The sequence below is a fragment of the Fukomys damarensis genome, unplaced genomic scaffold (genome assembly GCF_012274545.1).
Source record: "Fukomys damarensis isolate Sample0158 unplaced genomic scaffold, DMR_v1.0_HiC HiC_scaffold_9, whole genome shotgun sequence".
NCBI classification, from domain to species: Eukaryota; Metazoa; Chordata; class Mammalia; order Rodentia; family Bathyergidae; genus Fukomys; species Fukomys damarensis.
Genome location: NW_022900921.1, coordinates 50,372,119 through 50,387,944, shown reverse-complemented (window position 1 = coordinate 50,387,944; position 15,826 = coordinate 50,372,119). Strand labels below are relative to the sequence as shown.

General features: G+C 53.1%; 1 protein-coding gene across 1 annotated transcript in view; it reads right to left on the bottom strand.

Annotated features, from left to right (window-relative positions):
• Window positions 1-1,632: 1,632 nt before the first annotated feature.
• Sh3rf3 (SH3 domain containing ring finger 3) overlaps window positions 1,633-15,826 on the bottom strand; it is a gene marked incomplete at its 5' end in the record, with an annotated part of 178,915 nt that continues 164,721 nt past the window's right edge. The window contains 3 exons of the mRNA XM_033761492.1: window positions 1,633-3,151; window positions 8,172-8,506; window positions 15,005-15,324. Of these exons, the coding sequence (XP_033617383.1) occupies window positions 2,983-3,151; window positions 8,172-8,506; window positions 15,005-15,324 (824 nt within the window). The remainder of the gene's footprint in view (window positions 3,152-8,171; window positions 8,507-15,004; window positions 15,325-15,826) is intronic.

The following is a 15,826-nucleotide window of genomic DNA, read 5'->3' as shown; positions in this document are numbered from 1 at the left end:
GCCTCAGGGCCCACTAGCTTCAGTCTCAGTCCATCTCAGGAGTGTGGTCCTGTGTGACACTGTGGGCAGATCAGGGGACCCAGGGCAGATGGCCACTCAGCCTGGCCCTGTAGAACTTGTGGCCCATAAAGCCTGACAGCTGGGCTGGTCCTTCTGTGACAGCCCTCAGCCACTTCACAGAGTGAAGAGAGACTGGTCTCCAGCAGCACCACCAGGGCCCTGGATCTCCCCATGTACTGGCTGCCACCCTTAACAGACACCACAAAGTCTTTTGGAGTCTGCAGCTTCCGTGGGATCCCCATCCACAGTTGCTTCCCTGAGCTGCCAACAGAGGGAGCTCTCACTCCTGCCCACCCCATACTCTAGAACAGTGTCTCGCTCAGGCTCCTGAGAGCACCTAGGCCTCTCTGGCCCACAGGGATTGTGAAGGGTCCTAGAAAGTCCCTACATTTTCAGCCTCAGGAGCCTCAGAGGGCCCTGGAGGACCCCCCCACTCCTCACCAGCTGGTTTTGTGCTTGGTCCCACTGCCCAGCCGGTGACCTCCAGGTGCCAGGTATGGCCCATACCTGTCCTCTTTACTGGCCACAGCCCAGTACCTGAAGACTCAGCCCACATGAAGCAGGGGTGGCAGGGGGAGCCCTTGGGCCCCATTTACCCCTAGCTGGGCCTCTGCTGAGACCTCACTGCTCTGCCTGCTACCCAGACATGAGGCCTTGCTATGGTTATCTTTATTTAAAGCCATGGAAACCCAGGCATCATAGCTTGTCACCAATGTCAGCTCTTCCAAAGTCACAGGATGACACCAGGGTACAGCAAGATCCCTGGGGTGTGTTTGCACTCTGCAGGTGTCAGCTGGGCTGAGTTAGATGCTGCCCAGCCTGGCACTCCTGCCTCCTTCCCTGTCCCCTCTGCCTCCCTCAGCCCTCGGTTCTGTCTCCTGGTGCCCGTGGACCTCACTCTGTCATGGTTGCAGACTAGTGTGTGTCTCAAAGAAAGTCACCTTGGCCCCTAAATGCCACTGCATAGCTAAGGAATGCCCATTGCAGGCAGGACAGGAGATGAGGTCAGACAGATGCTGCTTCATCCTGGTAGAAATCTGAGTATTTGGGTTATGCTGACCTGGGAGGCCACCTCTGCTCTGCTCTCACCTGTGGACCCATCCTCATGGAGCGAGGCCCTGGGTGTGGGTAGGTACTCAGTGTGTGGGCTGGGTTAGGTATCTCACTGCTCTCTGGCAGCCCTGACTGCCCCAGGGTCCCATCTGCTGCCAAGGCCCATGCCACTGCTTCCCTCCCCTCAGGCAGTCTCAGTACCCACCTGTTGGTGTCTCCAGAGCCACCTGGGACCCATGCCCCTCTCCGAGTGCACATGGCCCCCATTCACTGAGCCTTGGGCACCCTGTGGGAGTGGCTAGGGTGGGAGCCAGGCCTGAGCTGGTCTTTTCTGTTGCTTGGTTGTTGCATTTAAAAAATGAAATTATTCAGAGGTAAGGGGAAAAAATGAGAATCAAGACTTGCCATGTAAAGGTACATGATCCCAACAATGAATGTAACTGTACTGTATCCCTAAAATGTACCAATAAACTCAATAAAATTAAAAAAAATGAAATTATTTTATTATCTTGATGCTCAGGTTTGTTCTGGTTCCACAGGAGAACTTGAGTCTTGCCCAGGGTGTTGACCCAGGTGCTTTTTGGTGACAGACACAGGGCTTCTTGTGGATGGTGGGAACTGACTGGGCAATGGTGGTGCTGAGATTCCCCTGGTGGTTGCTAATCCAGCACCAAGGGATCCCTGTTTAAACCAGATGTTCCCCTTTTAGATTAAGAACACATTTCTCACTTCCTTTAGGTGTGGTGTCATTGAGGGGGCAAAGTGCTTCTTGGGGCAATTCCCCAGTGTAGCAGCCAGGCAGCCACAGGAGCATTGGAAACGGTGGTCTCTCTCAGGTGGCTTCCACCCACCTTCTGGGTGCCCCCACAACCTGCCCTGTAAGTCTGCAGCAATGCCTCAAACCTGGTCCTCACAGTCAACATAGCAAGCTGGGCACGGTTGATAAGGGAGCAGTAATTTATTTTTTAAAAAGGAGAAAAAAAATCTTTGCAAGGCGGTGATCTGAACTGTGGTGAAAACTGCACATTTTGATGGCAAGAATCCACGTTTTGAGAAGGCTAATGACAGTCATTCTCTCTGGGGAATAAAAGGTGGCTCCTGCCACCCTGGGCTGGGTCAGCCCTGTGTTATCCCCACTGGCAGCAGAAAGGCAGTTAGAGGAGCCCTCACACTCGGTCCTTGTTCCTGAATAGCACTGGTTGACGTCTACACAAAGGTGGGTTCTGAGGGTTTAGGGAGCTACTTCTGCTCTATGTCCCCTCTACACCCGGACCACCTGCCACTCATCGTGGAGCACTGGCCACATCTGACGTCGAAGACAGGTGTCCAAATGCTCATGACTCAGATGGAGAATATAAAACCTGCCTTAGGTGTCGCCTTGGACATTGCTTCTTGCAAGCTCGCCCAGGTCATTATGAGTTTTACAAAAGGCAGCACCAGATGTGTGAAAATAGAGGATGTCTGACCCACGAGAAACAGACAAAGTCTAATGCCGAACTTTAGAAAACAGCATAAGAAAGAGGCAGCACAGAGGACAGCGGTGAAGCAGGGTGCTGCTTACAGCTGGGAAGGGCAGCAGCCCTGGGGTGGCTGGCTGGACATGAGCGCCCTGTGGCCGGGTGGCAGGTGACTGAGGTATAGACAGGTGACGCCAGGGTGGCTGAGAAGGACTCTCCTGAAGCTCTGCCCCACACCGCTGGCCCTGCCGCCTCTTGCGGCTCCCAGTGCACCCACCACAGTAATGGTGGTGCTGCCAGGTCCTCCACAGCCTCTCCCTTCAGGTCATTGGAGGACGTGGGCATCACTGGGAAGGTGCGATGCACACCCCACTCCTGCTCTCCAGCCATGCCTGCCGGGTGCCTGGCTGCCTCAGAAGCTCTCCACAAAGCTGCCTGGAAAGAGCCCTGTGCGTCCATTTCGCTGCAGGGTCCCCTCGTACCAGCCATCCTTGCGCTTGCGGTGCACGAAGACCACATCGCCCTCCTTCAGTTCAATCTCCGCCTCGCTCTGGGGAGGGTAGGAGACCACCACGCGGTACCTGGGGACAGAGCACAGCATGAGCCCTAGGCCTTCCTCTTCCTCCCTTGAGCAAATCCTGTGTCCAGGCTGCTTAAATCCTGTGTCCAGGCTACTTTTTGCACTTCATACAATTCCTATTCATCTCTTCTTTCACTTTTCAATTAATACATTCGAAAGAAACTTCCCTGTGGTGTCCTTTCAAACCCAGATGTCAGGCATGGCTGTGACACAGCCCCACAGCCTCCCGGCTCCACCCACCCACTGCGGACTGCACCTGGGCAGGGGCTTGGACCCCCCACGTCCTCAGGTCATTGCCCTGGCTGTAGACCTTGGGTTTGTGCTGGCACCTGTCAGGGTGGGAGGACTTGCACATGGCGAGGGAGAGGAAAAGGCTCTTTGGAGACAGTTTTCGTCTGCCAGGTGCTGCTTTTACACATGTCCAAAGTCAAAGGATGGTGCCTTTGAGGCTCCACTGGCTGAGGGCACAGCACCAACACCCAAAGGTCTGACTTTCCCTCCTCTCGTTTTCCTGAGACCTGGGCCCCTGCAGCCACCAAGGCCACACTTTTGGGTCCCTGTTTTCAGACCAATAGGACACAAAATGGAAACGGATACAATGGGCTTCCCAGTATGGCCTCTGCCAGTTGGGACCCAAAGAGTGGCTGTGGGTGAGACCTCAGATCCTGGCAGCTTGAGGTCCTCTGGGTGCAGCAGGTGCTCCCAGATGGCAAACTGAGGTCCGGCCCTCTTGGCAGCACCTGCCAAGGACTCGAGGCTCAGGGTCAGCACCTGGCAGGCCAGATAAGCACTCAGCTGCAGACCTGACAACATCGTCCCTCCCACCAGGCCTGTGGGATATCTGGTTCTCTTCTGGCCTCACCTGGGCCCAAGACACAGGAGCTCCTGGCAGCCCAAGATGGAATCCCTGTCCCTGTGCCTGCTGGGCAACCTGAGTGGCCAAAAGAGGTTGTTGTGTCCCAGCTGTGCCAGGCAGGGCCCTTCCCTCGGAGGAAAGCCCAGAACCATTCCAGTGAGCAGCCTGGGCAAAGACAGCAGGACCAGAGCCCTTTCCCATTCTCCTGATCACCACTCTCCCTGGAAAATGCTGTCACCAGGGCAGGAGCTGGGTTCAGTTTATGCTGGACTCTGCCCTACTGCAATCTCTGTCTAGGCATTTAGAGGCTCTGGCCTTAGGGAAACCAGAACATTACAAACCATCAACGGCCATCAGCGGCCTTGGGACAGATCTCTGGATCTAGTGAAGGAATATGGGCTGAGACTGTGGACTCTGCCAACTTTTAGGAGCAAATGTTCACAGTGGATGCTTGAGAACACAGGTGCCAAGTGCGTGCCCTCGGATTGAGGACTTCATCCCTTAGGGACCAACTGCTCCTGGGGATGGTGATACCGCCTGTTCATCCAGCTTGACCTGAGAAGTTGTGGCCTTGGAGCAGCTAGGATGGGAGAAGCAAACAGACCTCAGAGCCAGGTCGCAGTCCATGCCTCAGGCAGTGCCAGCAGTGGGGTGGTAGGCGTGTGCCCCATCCAGAGATGGCAGGGCTGGCCAGACCTGGGCCCAACACAGAAGATCGATCACCTCTAAGGCCTTGGGATGGCTTCAGGTGCCAGCCCAGTTCCCACTGCATCCACGGCAGCAAGCACAGCACAGAGCAGAAGAAACAGATGCCCAAGCCCCTTGTAGCCAGCATTTCTATGAATTCAGGGTGCAGCCAGTGGTGTGTGAAGTCACTCAGTGGGACACAGGCCACATCATCCCCACCGTGTCCCACCAGTGGCTTCCCACATCCTGACCTCCTCTTCCTCTCCTTCCAGGGAACAGTGGCAAAGGGCAGGCACCTCTCAGACACTGCACACCAGCCTTGGCTTCTGCCTCAACTGCCAGATGTGAAACAGAAAAGCAGCTTTAAATATATAATTTGTTAGAAAGGCGTCACTTGGTGCTTCTGAGCAATTCAATGATCAAGGGACCCAGGTGGATGTGCAATGAATTCCTATAAAATGGGTGTTTACCACTTCTGTTGAGATGGCTCCAAGACTGAACTCTTTCCTCACAGTAGGAAAGAAACTGGGGCTCCCTGTCCTGGACACACAGGGCTTCACAAGTCTCAAAGGATGACCACCATTTCCAAGCCGTGATGACTGGGCTTCGTAAATCAGAGTACACACAGGCTGTATGAACCACAGCAGATTCCCAGGTCAGGGTCCAAGCGGACTCTGGTGCCCTCATTGCTCCTAGCCTACCTCCGGTGTGGGGTGTATGGCCTCCTCCTTGTCATCTGTGCCCACAGCAGGGCTCCAAGGCAGAGTATTTGCTCAAATAAGGTTGAAGAAAGTGGGCCGCTGAGCTGGTTTTATGTCAGCAGCTTGGAAATGACAAGACCATACCTGTGCCCTGGACATGAGACCAAGGCATTGAACACCTGAGCTTGCAGTGGGGCCACTGCCCCCAAATGAACCCACAGGAGGTGGAAATGCATTCACTCCCCACTACAGAACATCATGGCTCAGCCCAGTCTGCCTTCTACATGCCTGGACATTCAGGCAAGGTCATTTCACACAAAGCCTATTTTACGATTGACTGAATACTGGACTGAGAGTTAAAACATCACCATGATAAAGTTAAACTTGTGAGTAGACCACTGTATGCCGGGGACTGACTGTATCCATGGGTCACTGCTGCTGTAACAAATGGTCACAGGCTAAGCAACCTTGTGCCATGTGAGGTCCCACTCTCACATGGTGGAAATCCAACAAGGTCTCGCTGGGCCAACAACAAGGTGTCTTCAAGCCTGACCTTCCAGATCTCTACAAAATCTGTCCCCTTGCCATCTGGACCCTACCTCCTCCACCTTCAGAGACCAGGGGTCCAGTCCTCACATGGGCGGGGATTTGATCATCTCTGCTGCTGCCTTCTCCTGCCTTCCAGGATCCTGTGACCACACTGGCTGGCTGGATAAGGAGGGATGTCCCCCTTCCTTCCCATCAGCTATTGGCTGGCTGTCTTGACTCCTCTCTGCCACCTGAGGTGATATATTCATGGCTTTGGGTGATTAGGGCAGGGAATTCCTGGGGAGTCATTATTCTGCTGTCCATAACACATCCTTGACCTAAGCAAAAAGGCTTTACACCCTAACAAAGCCAAGCAATGCCTTGCCACCAAGCACTGAGCAGGAGCAGAGTGGGCTATAAATTTATAGGGAGCAAGCCTGGGCCAGAGGGTTCAGCTTGGGGCCCTGTTTCCACCTAGCTCTCACTATTGTATACTGTCACTGATGTAGGTCAAGTCATAATTTATTACACATGCATAATTTCCTGGCCTAGGAGCCTCACAAACCTAAACATCAGGCAGTTGTCATCACCCCTTGGCATAGCCCCAGGAAGTGGGCTTGAGAAATGAGGAAGCTGAGTTTCAGCTTAGGTGAAACGGTCAACAGACATCAGGCTGTCTATCTGCTTGAAGCCTCCTGTGGCTCTGTAAGGAGCAGGCCCCTAAGGGCTCAGACTGTCTGGCACTGCCCCTCCCAGGGGGAGAGGGCAGGAGAGTCTTCTACCTGATGCCCCGTAACCTTCACAGCCCATAACTACTCCTCTTTGCAATCCCCAAGCAACCACTGGGATTTGGGTGCCTGGCATTGTCCACAGGGAAAGGAAAGTCCCCTTGGAAGGGGCTGGTAATGGGCCGTCTGGTCTACACGGCAGGTTGTGGCTTGGCTCAGACAAACCTGCTCTGCCCGACAGACCCACTCAGGGCCAGCAGATGGGACAGGGCCACCAAGCCTGTAAGCCAGGCCAGGCCAGGGAAAGGAGCAGCAGATGGCAGCGGCCTTGTGCTGCCAGGTGGAGAGGAAGTGCAGGAAGGAGATAAGGGAGAGAGACAGAGAGGGGGAGAGGAAAAACAAGAGGGGGAGGGAGAGAGAGAGAACATGACTTGTGCTATATGTGGGAGTATGTGGCATGGGTGTCTGTGTTACGTGTGCTAATGGGAAGTGTGTGAGGTGTGTAGTACCACAGGTGCACTGTGTGGTATGTGTGAGGTGTATGGCGTGTTTGGTGTAGGGTGTGCTTGTGGTGTATGGTGTGTGATGCATAGCGTGTGTGTACTGTGTGGTGTGTGGTATATGCAAACTGTGTGATGTATTGTGTATGTATAGTATGTAGTGCATGGTGTGTGTATAACGTGTGGTTTGGTGCGTCTATAGTGTGCAGTGCTGTGTGTGTACTGTGTGGTGTGTGGTATATGCAAACTGTGTGATGTATTGTGTACGTATAGTATGTAGTGCATGGTGTGTGTATAACGTGTGGTTTGGTGCGTCTATAGTGTGCAGTGTACGGTGTGTGTAGTGTGTAATGTATGGTGTCTATAGTGTGTAGTGTATGGAGTGTGTAAGTTATGTGGTTATTGTGTATGTATGATTTTATAGTGTGGTGTACAGTGTGTGTGTATAATAGTGTGGTGTATGGTACATGTGTTGTGTGTGGTGTATGGTGTGTGTATACTGAGTTGTGTATTGTGTGTGTGGGATATGGTATGTGCTCAGTGTGTCTGCAGCATTCACTGCCACCTGCGCACCCACCTGCGTGGAACATGCCCAGGCTGCCTGCTATGGGAGCCTGGTCTTGGGCTGCAGCCGCCGTATGGTCAGGGCATCGCCTCAGCCTGTCCTTCATGTTCTGATGTGACAGTAGCAGCCCAACAGCCAAGCAGGGCACCATCCCCTGCCACCCTGAGGTTCTGTCCCAGGTAGGGACACTACCTGATTTTTCTGTGTTTGTGCTAGTCTTGACAAATTTCCTGACAAGTCCCTTGCAATCCCAAATGCAGGAACCAAATGGGCTGGAAACTTGACATCAGCTCCAGGTCCCAGACTTCTGGAAGCCGGAGCCTACCTGCCTCGGAGCAAAGTGGCTGGGTGATAAGGGGTGCCTGGTGGACTAAGCCCCTTTCCCTGTACTCAGATGGGCTCCAGAACGCGGGTGCCTGGCACTTGACATAAAGGATACAGCCTGCACACCCTTACCTCTCCCTGGGCAGTGGCTTGGGCTCGGGGCGGATGGCAGCCATGGAGAGAGCTGCTTGCCGGGCAGGGGAGGAGCAGAAGTTCAAATCCAAGGAGCCTGTCTTCCTGTGCAGGGGCTCCAGCCCCATGGCCCCCCGCATCTCACTCTCAATGGGGCAGGAGCCTGCCCTGCCGTGGACAGACAGGGAGGACACATCAGGACCCGTGGCACCCAGCAGTGAAGTGTCTGTGGCCACCGGAGGGTCGTGGGTCGGGGAGAAGGATGGCGGGGAACGTGACTTCCTCCTGGTTGATGCCCCAGCCAGCAGCTTCAGCAGCCCGCTCTTCTTCTCTTTCTGAGGGGACACAAAGGGTAGCAGTGAGCCATTAGTGCTTCTCATGAAGAACTTTGAAGATGATTTTACAGAGCTGGTGAGAAGGAGACAGGTGAGATGGCAGCATTTTCCCTCCCTTCTCCAAGTCCCACGCAGACTCCAAGGCCCTGGGCAAGTGGATTAGGCCAGCTCCCGGGAAGATGCTCAGCTGCTGTCTTCACTTTCACAGAGCTCTCGCCCAGCCACCACCAGACACATGGTGGAGGAGTGTCCCACACAGCCTGCACCAAGGTGGGGCCTGGCACTCATGTCAAGTTCGGGCAACATCAAACAATTTCTAAGGAGACTTTGGGGTTGTATGGCCTGGGGGCTGGTGCCTCTGTAGGGTGTCCCATCTCTAGCTCCCTCCCCAGTTTGCACAGCGTCCTGTGCAAGCCCAGCAGCTGTCAACTTCCTGCTGTGTGAACTCACCCAGGCACTGGCAGCAGCAGAGGCCCTGTGCACTGCCTATATCCGGGATAAAGTGCAGGCCTGGCAGTCCCGGCATTCCCAGCCAAGGGCAGTCCTGGTAGTGCCCTCACTCTAGTATGGAGGGAGACCTGCTCCTTGGCACCTCTACTGTAGACATTCTCAGATATTTCCCTGGTAAATCCCTACCCTGCAAGCAGTTGCCCTTGTTCAAAGAAAGAGCTGCTCAGGATGTAGTCCATGGTTTCTCATGTACCAAAGAGGACCTGAAGGGTCTCACTCAGAGCCAAGAGGCCTTGGCACGTGCTCCTCAGGAATCCCAGGGTTTTACAGCCTTGTTCTGGGGACCCCAGTCCCCTCTCCTATTGCTGCTGCTCCCCCTGTCTTGGGGATGACCCTCCCACCCTGCAGTGGCCATTAGCAACATCCTGGCTCTAGGCTTTGAAGATGCTGTGGTTACAGCAGGCTCTAGATGGGTGCCTGAGGGCCAGGCTGATGCTGAGATGGCCCAGAGGAGGAAAGGCAGGGTCACTGGGCAGCCACACACCTCCCTGTGTGCCACTCAGGTACGTGCTGAGTCCACGAGCATCGTGATGTATAGTGGGTCCTGTCCTCAGCAGGGCCCATGGTGTCACTATGACATGGGATTGCGTGAGGGTAGAGCACCATAGCATCTGCAGGAGGCTGGGTGCTGTGTGCATGTGGGTGAGCACACACGTGTGCATGCATGCATGTGTATGCACATGGAAGTTAGTTCATGTAGCATGGAGCGACATCACGCACACCACAGAGGAGCTCCGATAATGTGGTTGTCCCGAATTTGGAAATCTCCATCTCACAGGGTGTAGGCTCTGATGTTCAGTGGGCATTCCACGGTGATCCATGGCAGAGGCCAGAAGTCTGAAACAGCCACGGGACCGGTGACGTCCACTCCAGAGTTTGCTTGGACCACAGACACAGTGGACAGGCGGCCTCCTCTCCTACCTCCCTTGCTGAAGTCACTTCGCACAGCTGAGTCCTGATGCCCAGGGACCTTAATCTGCAGAGAACCAAGCCCACGGAACAGGCCGATAGCTGAGGCACTTACAACCCTGGGAAGGAGGTCAAAACCTCATCAGCTTGGGGATGAAAGGACTGAATGCATATTTTTCACTATCAGGCAGACACTCCTGAGCTGAGATCCAGGAGTTGTCACAGCTGGAGGTTCAGGTCTGTGCTGACCCTCAGTGACCAGGATCACAGACAAGGTCCTCTGGGGCAGGGAGGCTATGTTTCAGTGTTGTTATGCATTAAAAACATACCTTCCCTTATTCTTTTGTGACACTTGTTTATTAACTAAACAATTTTCTTTTCCATTTAAGAGGGTAAACAAGCTATTCTGAAGGTGATGGTAAGAGGCACCCGAGGCAGGCCTAGACTCTGTAGGAGGGACAGCTAGGGCGAGTGGGTGATACAGACCATAGAGGTGAGGGTCGGGAGACGTAAAAGGAACAGATGTAGAAAAAAGCAGGTGTGGATAGTTTTGTGTGGCTCCCAGGGCAGGAGCAGGAGTGGAGAGTGTGCCTAGGGCCTGGAAGGCTGGCTGAGGGGACAGGAGGGCAGGGCATGAGGACATGATGTGGCCTATGGCAATGCTTACAGTTGTGTCAGCTGAGCAGGGATGGTGGGCTGTGGGTGCTGAGGAAGGTGGCTCAGGGACAGTCGTTAGGACAAGGCACAGCATGTCCTGCCCTCTGCCTGTGTGGCTTCCAGTCTTGATGCTACCAAACCCAACCCTAGTGCTCACTCTCTGGCTATCAGTTCATTAATATCAATGTTTTGGCCAACCCAGCAGCATGCTAAGGAGTTTAGAAGCATGAGTTTAGAAAGAGGGTCAGGTGATTCTCAGAGGCCATCTACAGCCACAGGCCACCAGTCCAGGAAGGAAGTGCAAATCATCCCCAGTGCCTATGAGAGTGGCCCAGGCAGAGTCAGGAGCTCCTGAGGCCCGATGCACTGGAGACTGGACCAGCAATGCTCTGAGAAACACAGGACACAAGGGTCCAAGGGTGACACAAATGCTTCTCTTGCTCTCCGGCTCAAGGCAGCAAGTTACACTTGGAAGCTTTTTGATTATTATTTTATGTTTGGAAACCTTCCTGTTGGAGATGAGAAAGGGTAATTACAAGCTGTGCACTGCTGAAATTTTAATGGAGAGAGGGCACATCTCTGGTTCTACTTGAAAACAGATCTGGGAAGAGAAGAGGTTTAGAACAACATAAATATGCAAAGCATTTTCAGAAGGGCAGAGGACAGAAGATCTATAATGGATAAAGAGGAAGAAGTTAACAAGCTAATTAAAAGAGATAGAAAACTGTGCTCAGAGCTGCTGGGTATTTCAAATATTAAAACATTTTCAAAAAATACTGCCCTGGAAAGAGACAGAATGTAACAAAGGACTGGCTAGGAAACAGCGGGCAACAGGAGGCTATGAAGACCAGTGCGGGTCTTACTGTGAGCTTCTCTTACTTCTGTGGGTGTGAGCAGGTTGCAGTCTGTGTGCTCTCCTCTGCTATTCTTGTGGCATGGATGGGACTGTTCTGCAGAACACTGTGTGCACCATTACAGTAGCCACACAGAGCTGTCACTGCATTTCACAGCCAAAACAGGTGGAAAGGGGACCCATGCTCACAGCATTCGTGCTCTTACCACCCACCCTGTTTCTTAAAACAGGGGCCAAGTGATGGGGGCCTGGCCCTATAAGGACAGCTGCAGTGCCAGCCAGGTGATGGTGCCCGCAGGAAGGTAAAGGCTCAAAGACCATTTCAAGTGCTCAGCTCTGGCAGAGTTTGTGCTGCTGTTTCTCCAAGTGGGGTCTCCAGTCTAGAAATCAGGGTGGAAAAGGAGGGTACCGCTCACCACAACTGTGACCGCAGACAGCTTGGCATTCTGAGTCACCACCCACCTCCTAGGAGTCACTGAATTATTGTTTTCTCCACTGAAGAGTTGCTGGTTACTACTCATTGTCCACCTCCAAGAAGTTACTACCAGTTACTAGTTATCCTCCTGGAGTTACTGGGTACTGGTTATAGCTCCCCCCCACAAGGCGTTACTGGTTCCTAGCTATTCTCCCACATCTGATGAATTACTGGTTACTAGTTACTCCCTGTGGAGTAACAAAACCCTTACAGCTATACATGCTTCTCCATTTCTAGGTTTTTTTTTCCCACTATTTACAACATGAATTTGGTTCAGTGCTTTGCAGTTGAAGCTGCACTTCTGATGAAAACAGTTTTCTTCAGTTCCTTCTATTGTCAGGATAAACCCAAGATAAACCTTAAAGCCCTTTTCTACCTGTGTTCCCAGGTCAACAGGGGAACAAAGACCCAGGGGCAGCTCCTGCTGTGATTGGGAGATGAATAAACATGGCATAATGTGTGCTCCAGCAGGTTAGCATTTATGTTTGAGTAGCCTGACAACTCTCAGTTTGGTGTGGATAAGCACTTCATTTCCTAAAGGTGCAAACTCAAATCCCTTTTGATCTTTTATAGAAGCCTCAGGATATAAATTCTACTCTCTGCCTCATAATTTGTATGGGATCTTTAGTCAACTATCAAATTCTGAATAAATTTCTAATACTTTGTCCTGAACACTATGCTATGCATTGGTGAGATTAACTAATTCACCCCAGGAACTGATGTGTGGGAGGGGACTGTCGGAAGCCTCTCTGTGTTACCTGTACCCAGCTCCTGGAAATCGTGAGTCACAAATATGCCTGTAACTCACAGCACATGCATCTATAGTGAAAGGCACATGTTACACGGGATGGTGATTTTTTGTTTTTTTTGTTTTGTTTTGTTCTTTTCATTTTTAACAAAACTCCGAGTGTGTCATGAGAATGGAAACTCTTCTGCCTCCAGATTATCACCAGATGACTTCCTCAGGGGCTGTGGGCTAGGGGCTCTGAGACTCTTAGAGAGTTTTCTATCTGGGTACAGCACACACGACCCCAGGGTGCCACACTAGCCATGTGTCCACATGCTGACCCATCCTAGCACTGACCCACCCTAGCCCAGCACTGTCCCTCTGTCCTACCCGACAAACATAGGAATGTCGGGCTGAGTCCAGGAGATGAATCATCTGGAAGCTGGAGGTTAGAGGAAGCTGCAGAGAGATCAGAGGAAAGGCACCCACGCCCCCATGAACATCAGCACCCAAGAGAGCTTGAGGTGACTGCCAGGCATCCATGGTGAGCTGGCACAGAAGGGCTGGCTGCCCAAAAGAGGAGAGATAGAGGTTCGCAACAGAGGGGCATGTCTGCCAGCATCCTCCTACCAGCCATGACTCCTTCCTGCCAGGCACCAGGCAGAGCAGAGGGCTGCAGGGCTGCAAGGAGCCTTCAGGAGGGGTCCTGAGTCCCCTCCCACCCAGGGCCCTTCTCCTTTGGGCCACAGTGATCTCTGCTCAGGCTATTGTCAGCTAAAGGTACTCCCACCCATCCCTCTGCTACCAGCCCCTTCCTGAGGATTCTGGTTGCGCCTGAAGACCCATAGTTTGCCTAGCTTTCATTGGCTGTGTGCTTATAGGGCAGCGGTGGGGGTGTCATGACTCCCACATGCCTGATTCAATGCCTCAGAACTCAGGGCCAGGTACATGAAAGCCAGTGATGTCCCACAACCTGGAGAGGGGAATTGAGGGCAAAGAACAAGCTGCACTTGAGAGTGAGCACAGCCCTCTCAGCAAGCCTGACTCACTTTCCTCAGCAGTCAGGGGCCAGAGCCCTCCCTGTGTCTCAGAACCAGGCCTAAAGTGAATGGGCCCAGCCGATTCTCAGGCAGACATGAGCCCAGAGCAGCCATCTCTCCTCAGGCAGCACCAGAGGCCTTGACAGAGGCCCCTCCTCACTCGTGAGCCTGGGAACAATGTCATGCTGGACAGGATGGTGAAGCAGGTGCTCAGGCCTGGCTCCACTGAGAAGGGCCTGTGAGGAAAAGGGCCTGTGAGCACAGCCAGCCGCCCTGGAGGGGACAGAGGCCTGGAGCCAACACTGAGTGTGGCACACCTGGGAGAGGAGTGCAGCTCTCACCTGACACATCTAACTCCAGCTGCCCGGCCAGCACATCCGATCCAAAGACTGATTCCTTACGGTACAGCAGCAGAGCCTCAGAACTTGGGAAATCGAGGCAGAAGGGTCCCCACATGGGAGGAACCCCAGACAGCTGTGCAGCATGTGCCAGGCACCACAGACTGCCTGCTGTACTCCGCAAAGGCTAGCAGAAGCTGAGTGGAAAAGGAAAGGCCGGCAACTCACCAATGTTTATACAGACTGCATGTTGAAACAAGCAAGAATATTTTGTTTAATGGATTATGATACTGAAGTGAATTTCACCTTTAATTCTAAAATTTTACTGTTAAAAAATGTGGATACTGGAAAATATATGTTAAATCTGTGGCCAGTATCCTATTTCTACTAGACACACTGATTTAGAAGTATGGATTCTAATCCTGGATGGTCCGGTGTCTAACTGGCTGGTCAGCTCAGTGGACTGTTTCCTTTATGAAATCAGCCCAGCATCCATCACAGCTAAAAGAATAGCTGAAAATGCTGTCCACACCAATGATTGGGTTGGCACACTCCTGTCTCCTCATTTCTCCTTAGGAAACAGCCTGTCCCATATGGTTGAACAGGCTGTGCACTACGCAAGAACTACACATTCGAATGAGGGGTGCTGTTCACAAGCGCTCACACAGATTTTTATCTCACTGCTATATTCTCCCAGCACATGGCAATAAGGATCTTGTTCTAACGAAGTGAATATAATACACTGATTTTTTTCTACAGAGGGAACTAAGCTGTGTGAAGGAGGGAACACCGTTATCTGATTTGCTTAGAACCTGTGGCTGCCTCATTTTGGCCATGGCCACCTCCTCCAGCCAGCTTCATTCTTGGTCCGGCCTCTGCCTGTCTCAGGCCTGTTGCAGTTGAGAGAGGAACCCAATGCCCTCATGCAAGCCTTCACTGAAAGGCACCACTGGCATCTAGTGCCAAGGATGCCTGAGATGTGCGCTTACCTTTTCACCTCTCTTGTCCTCCAGTCTACACCCAGTGCTGGTAGGGCTGGATGTGGACAGGCCCCCACCGGAGCCCCCACTGGCATCCCCGTTCAGGCTGGTGGTGCTGACAGTGGGAGGTGTGACGGCCGACGTGGCGGAGGTGAGGGGGATGGCTGGCCGGGAACTCGTCTGAACTGGGGACTGCTGGCCAGGCTGCGGGGGCACCACAGAGCGGGGCCTGAGGCTGGTGGTAGGCAGGCGAGACGGGGAGCTCTGAGTGCGCAGAGGTGTCACGGTGGCGGTTGGTCGATCCTGAGTCTGAGTAGAGGGGTGCGCAGCTGGGGTAGGTATGGAGAGACAGTGAGTGGATGGTTTAGTCTGCAACCTGCTGCGCACCCAGCACCCTTCCTCTCAGTGTGGCCTCTCCTTTTGGACCTGGTCACCAGCACAGATCCTCCTGCTCAGGAGAAGAGACTGCGGCTGGGAGACTGTGAAGATGTACTCTCATCTCTTCAAAGCCCAGCCTTGCCCCAACTCAGAACAGCTCTTCCTTACGGGAGCTAAGTTTCCCAGGCTGCCGAGTAAGAGTTCATTCCCAGTTTCTGTGATGCACTTTGGATCAGCATATTTCCATTCCTACAGCAAAACACCCGGGGTTGGGCTCAGTGAGTCCACAGGCCTGGAGGCTTAAGGGGCCAGAGCCTGTGTGAGCTCAGGTATCATGAAGTCATGGCAGATCCATCTCAGGGGAGGGTCCACTATGGTGGAGGATCCATCACGGGGAGTCTGTCAAGGTTGAGGAGGCACCATGGTGGTGGATCCATCAAGGGAGAGAAAGCA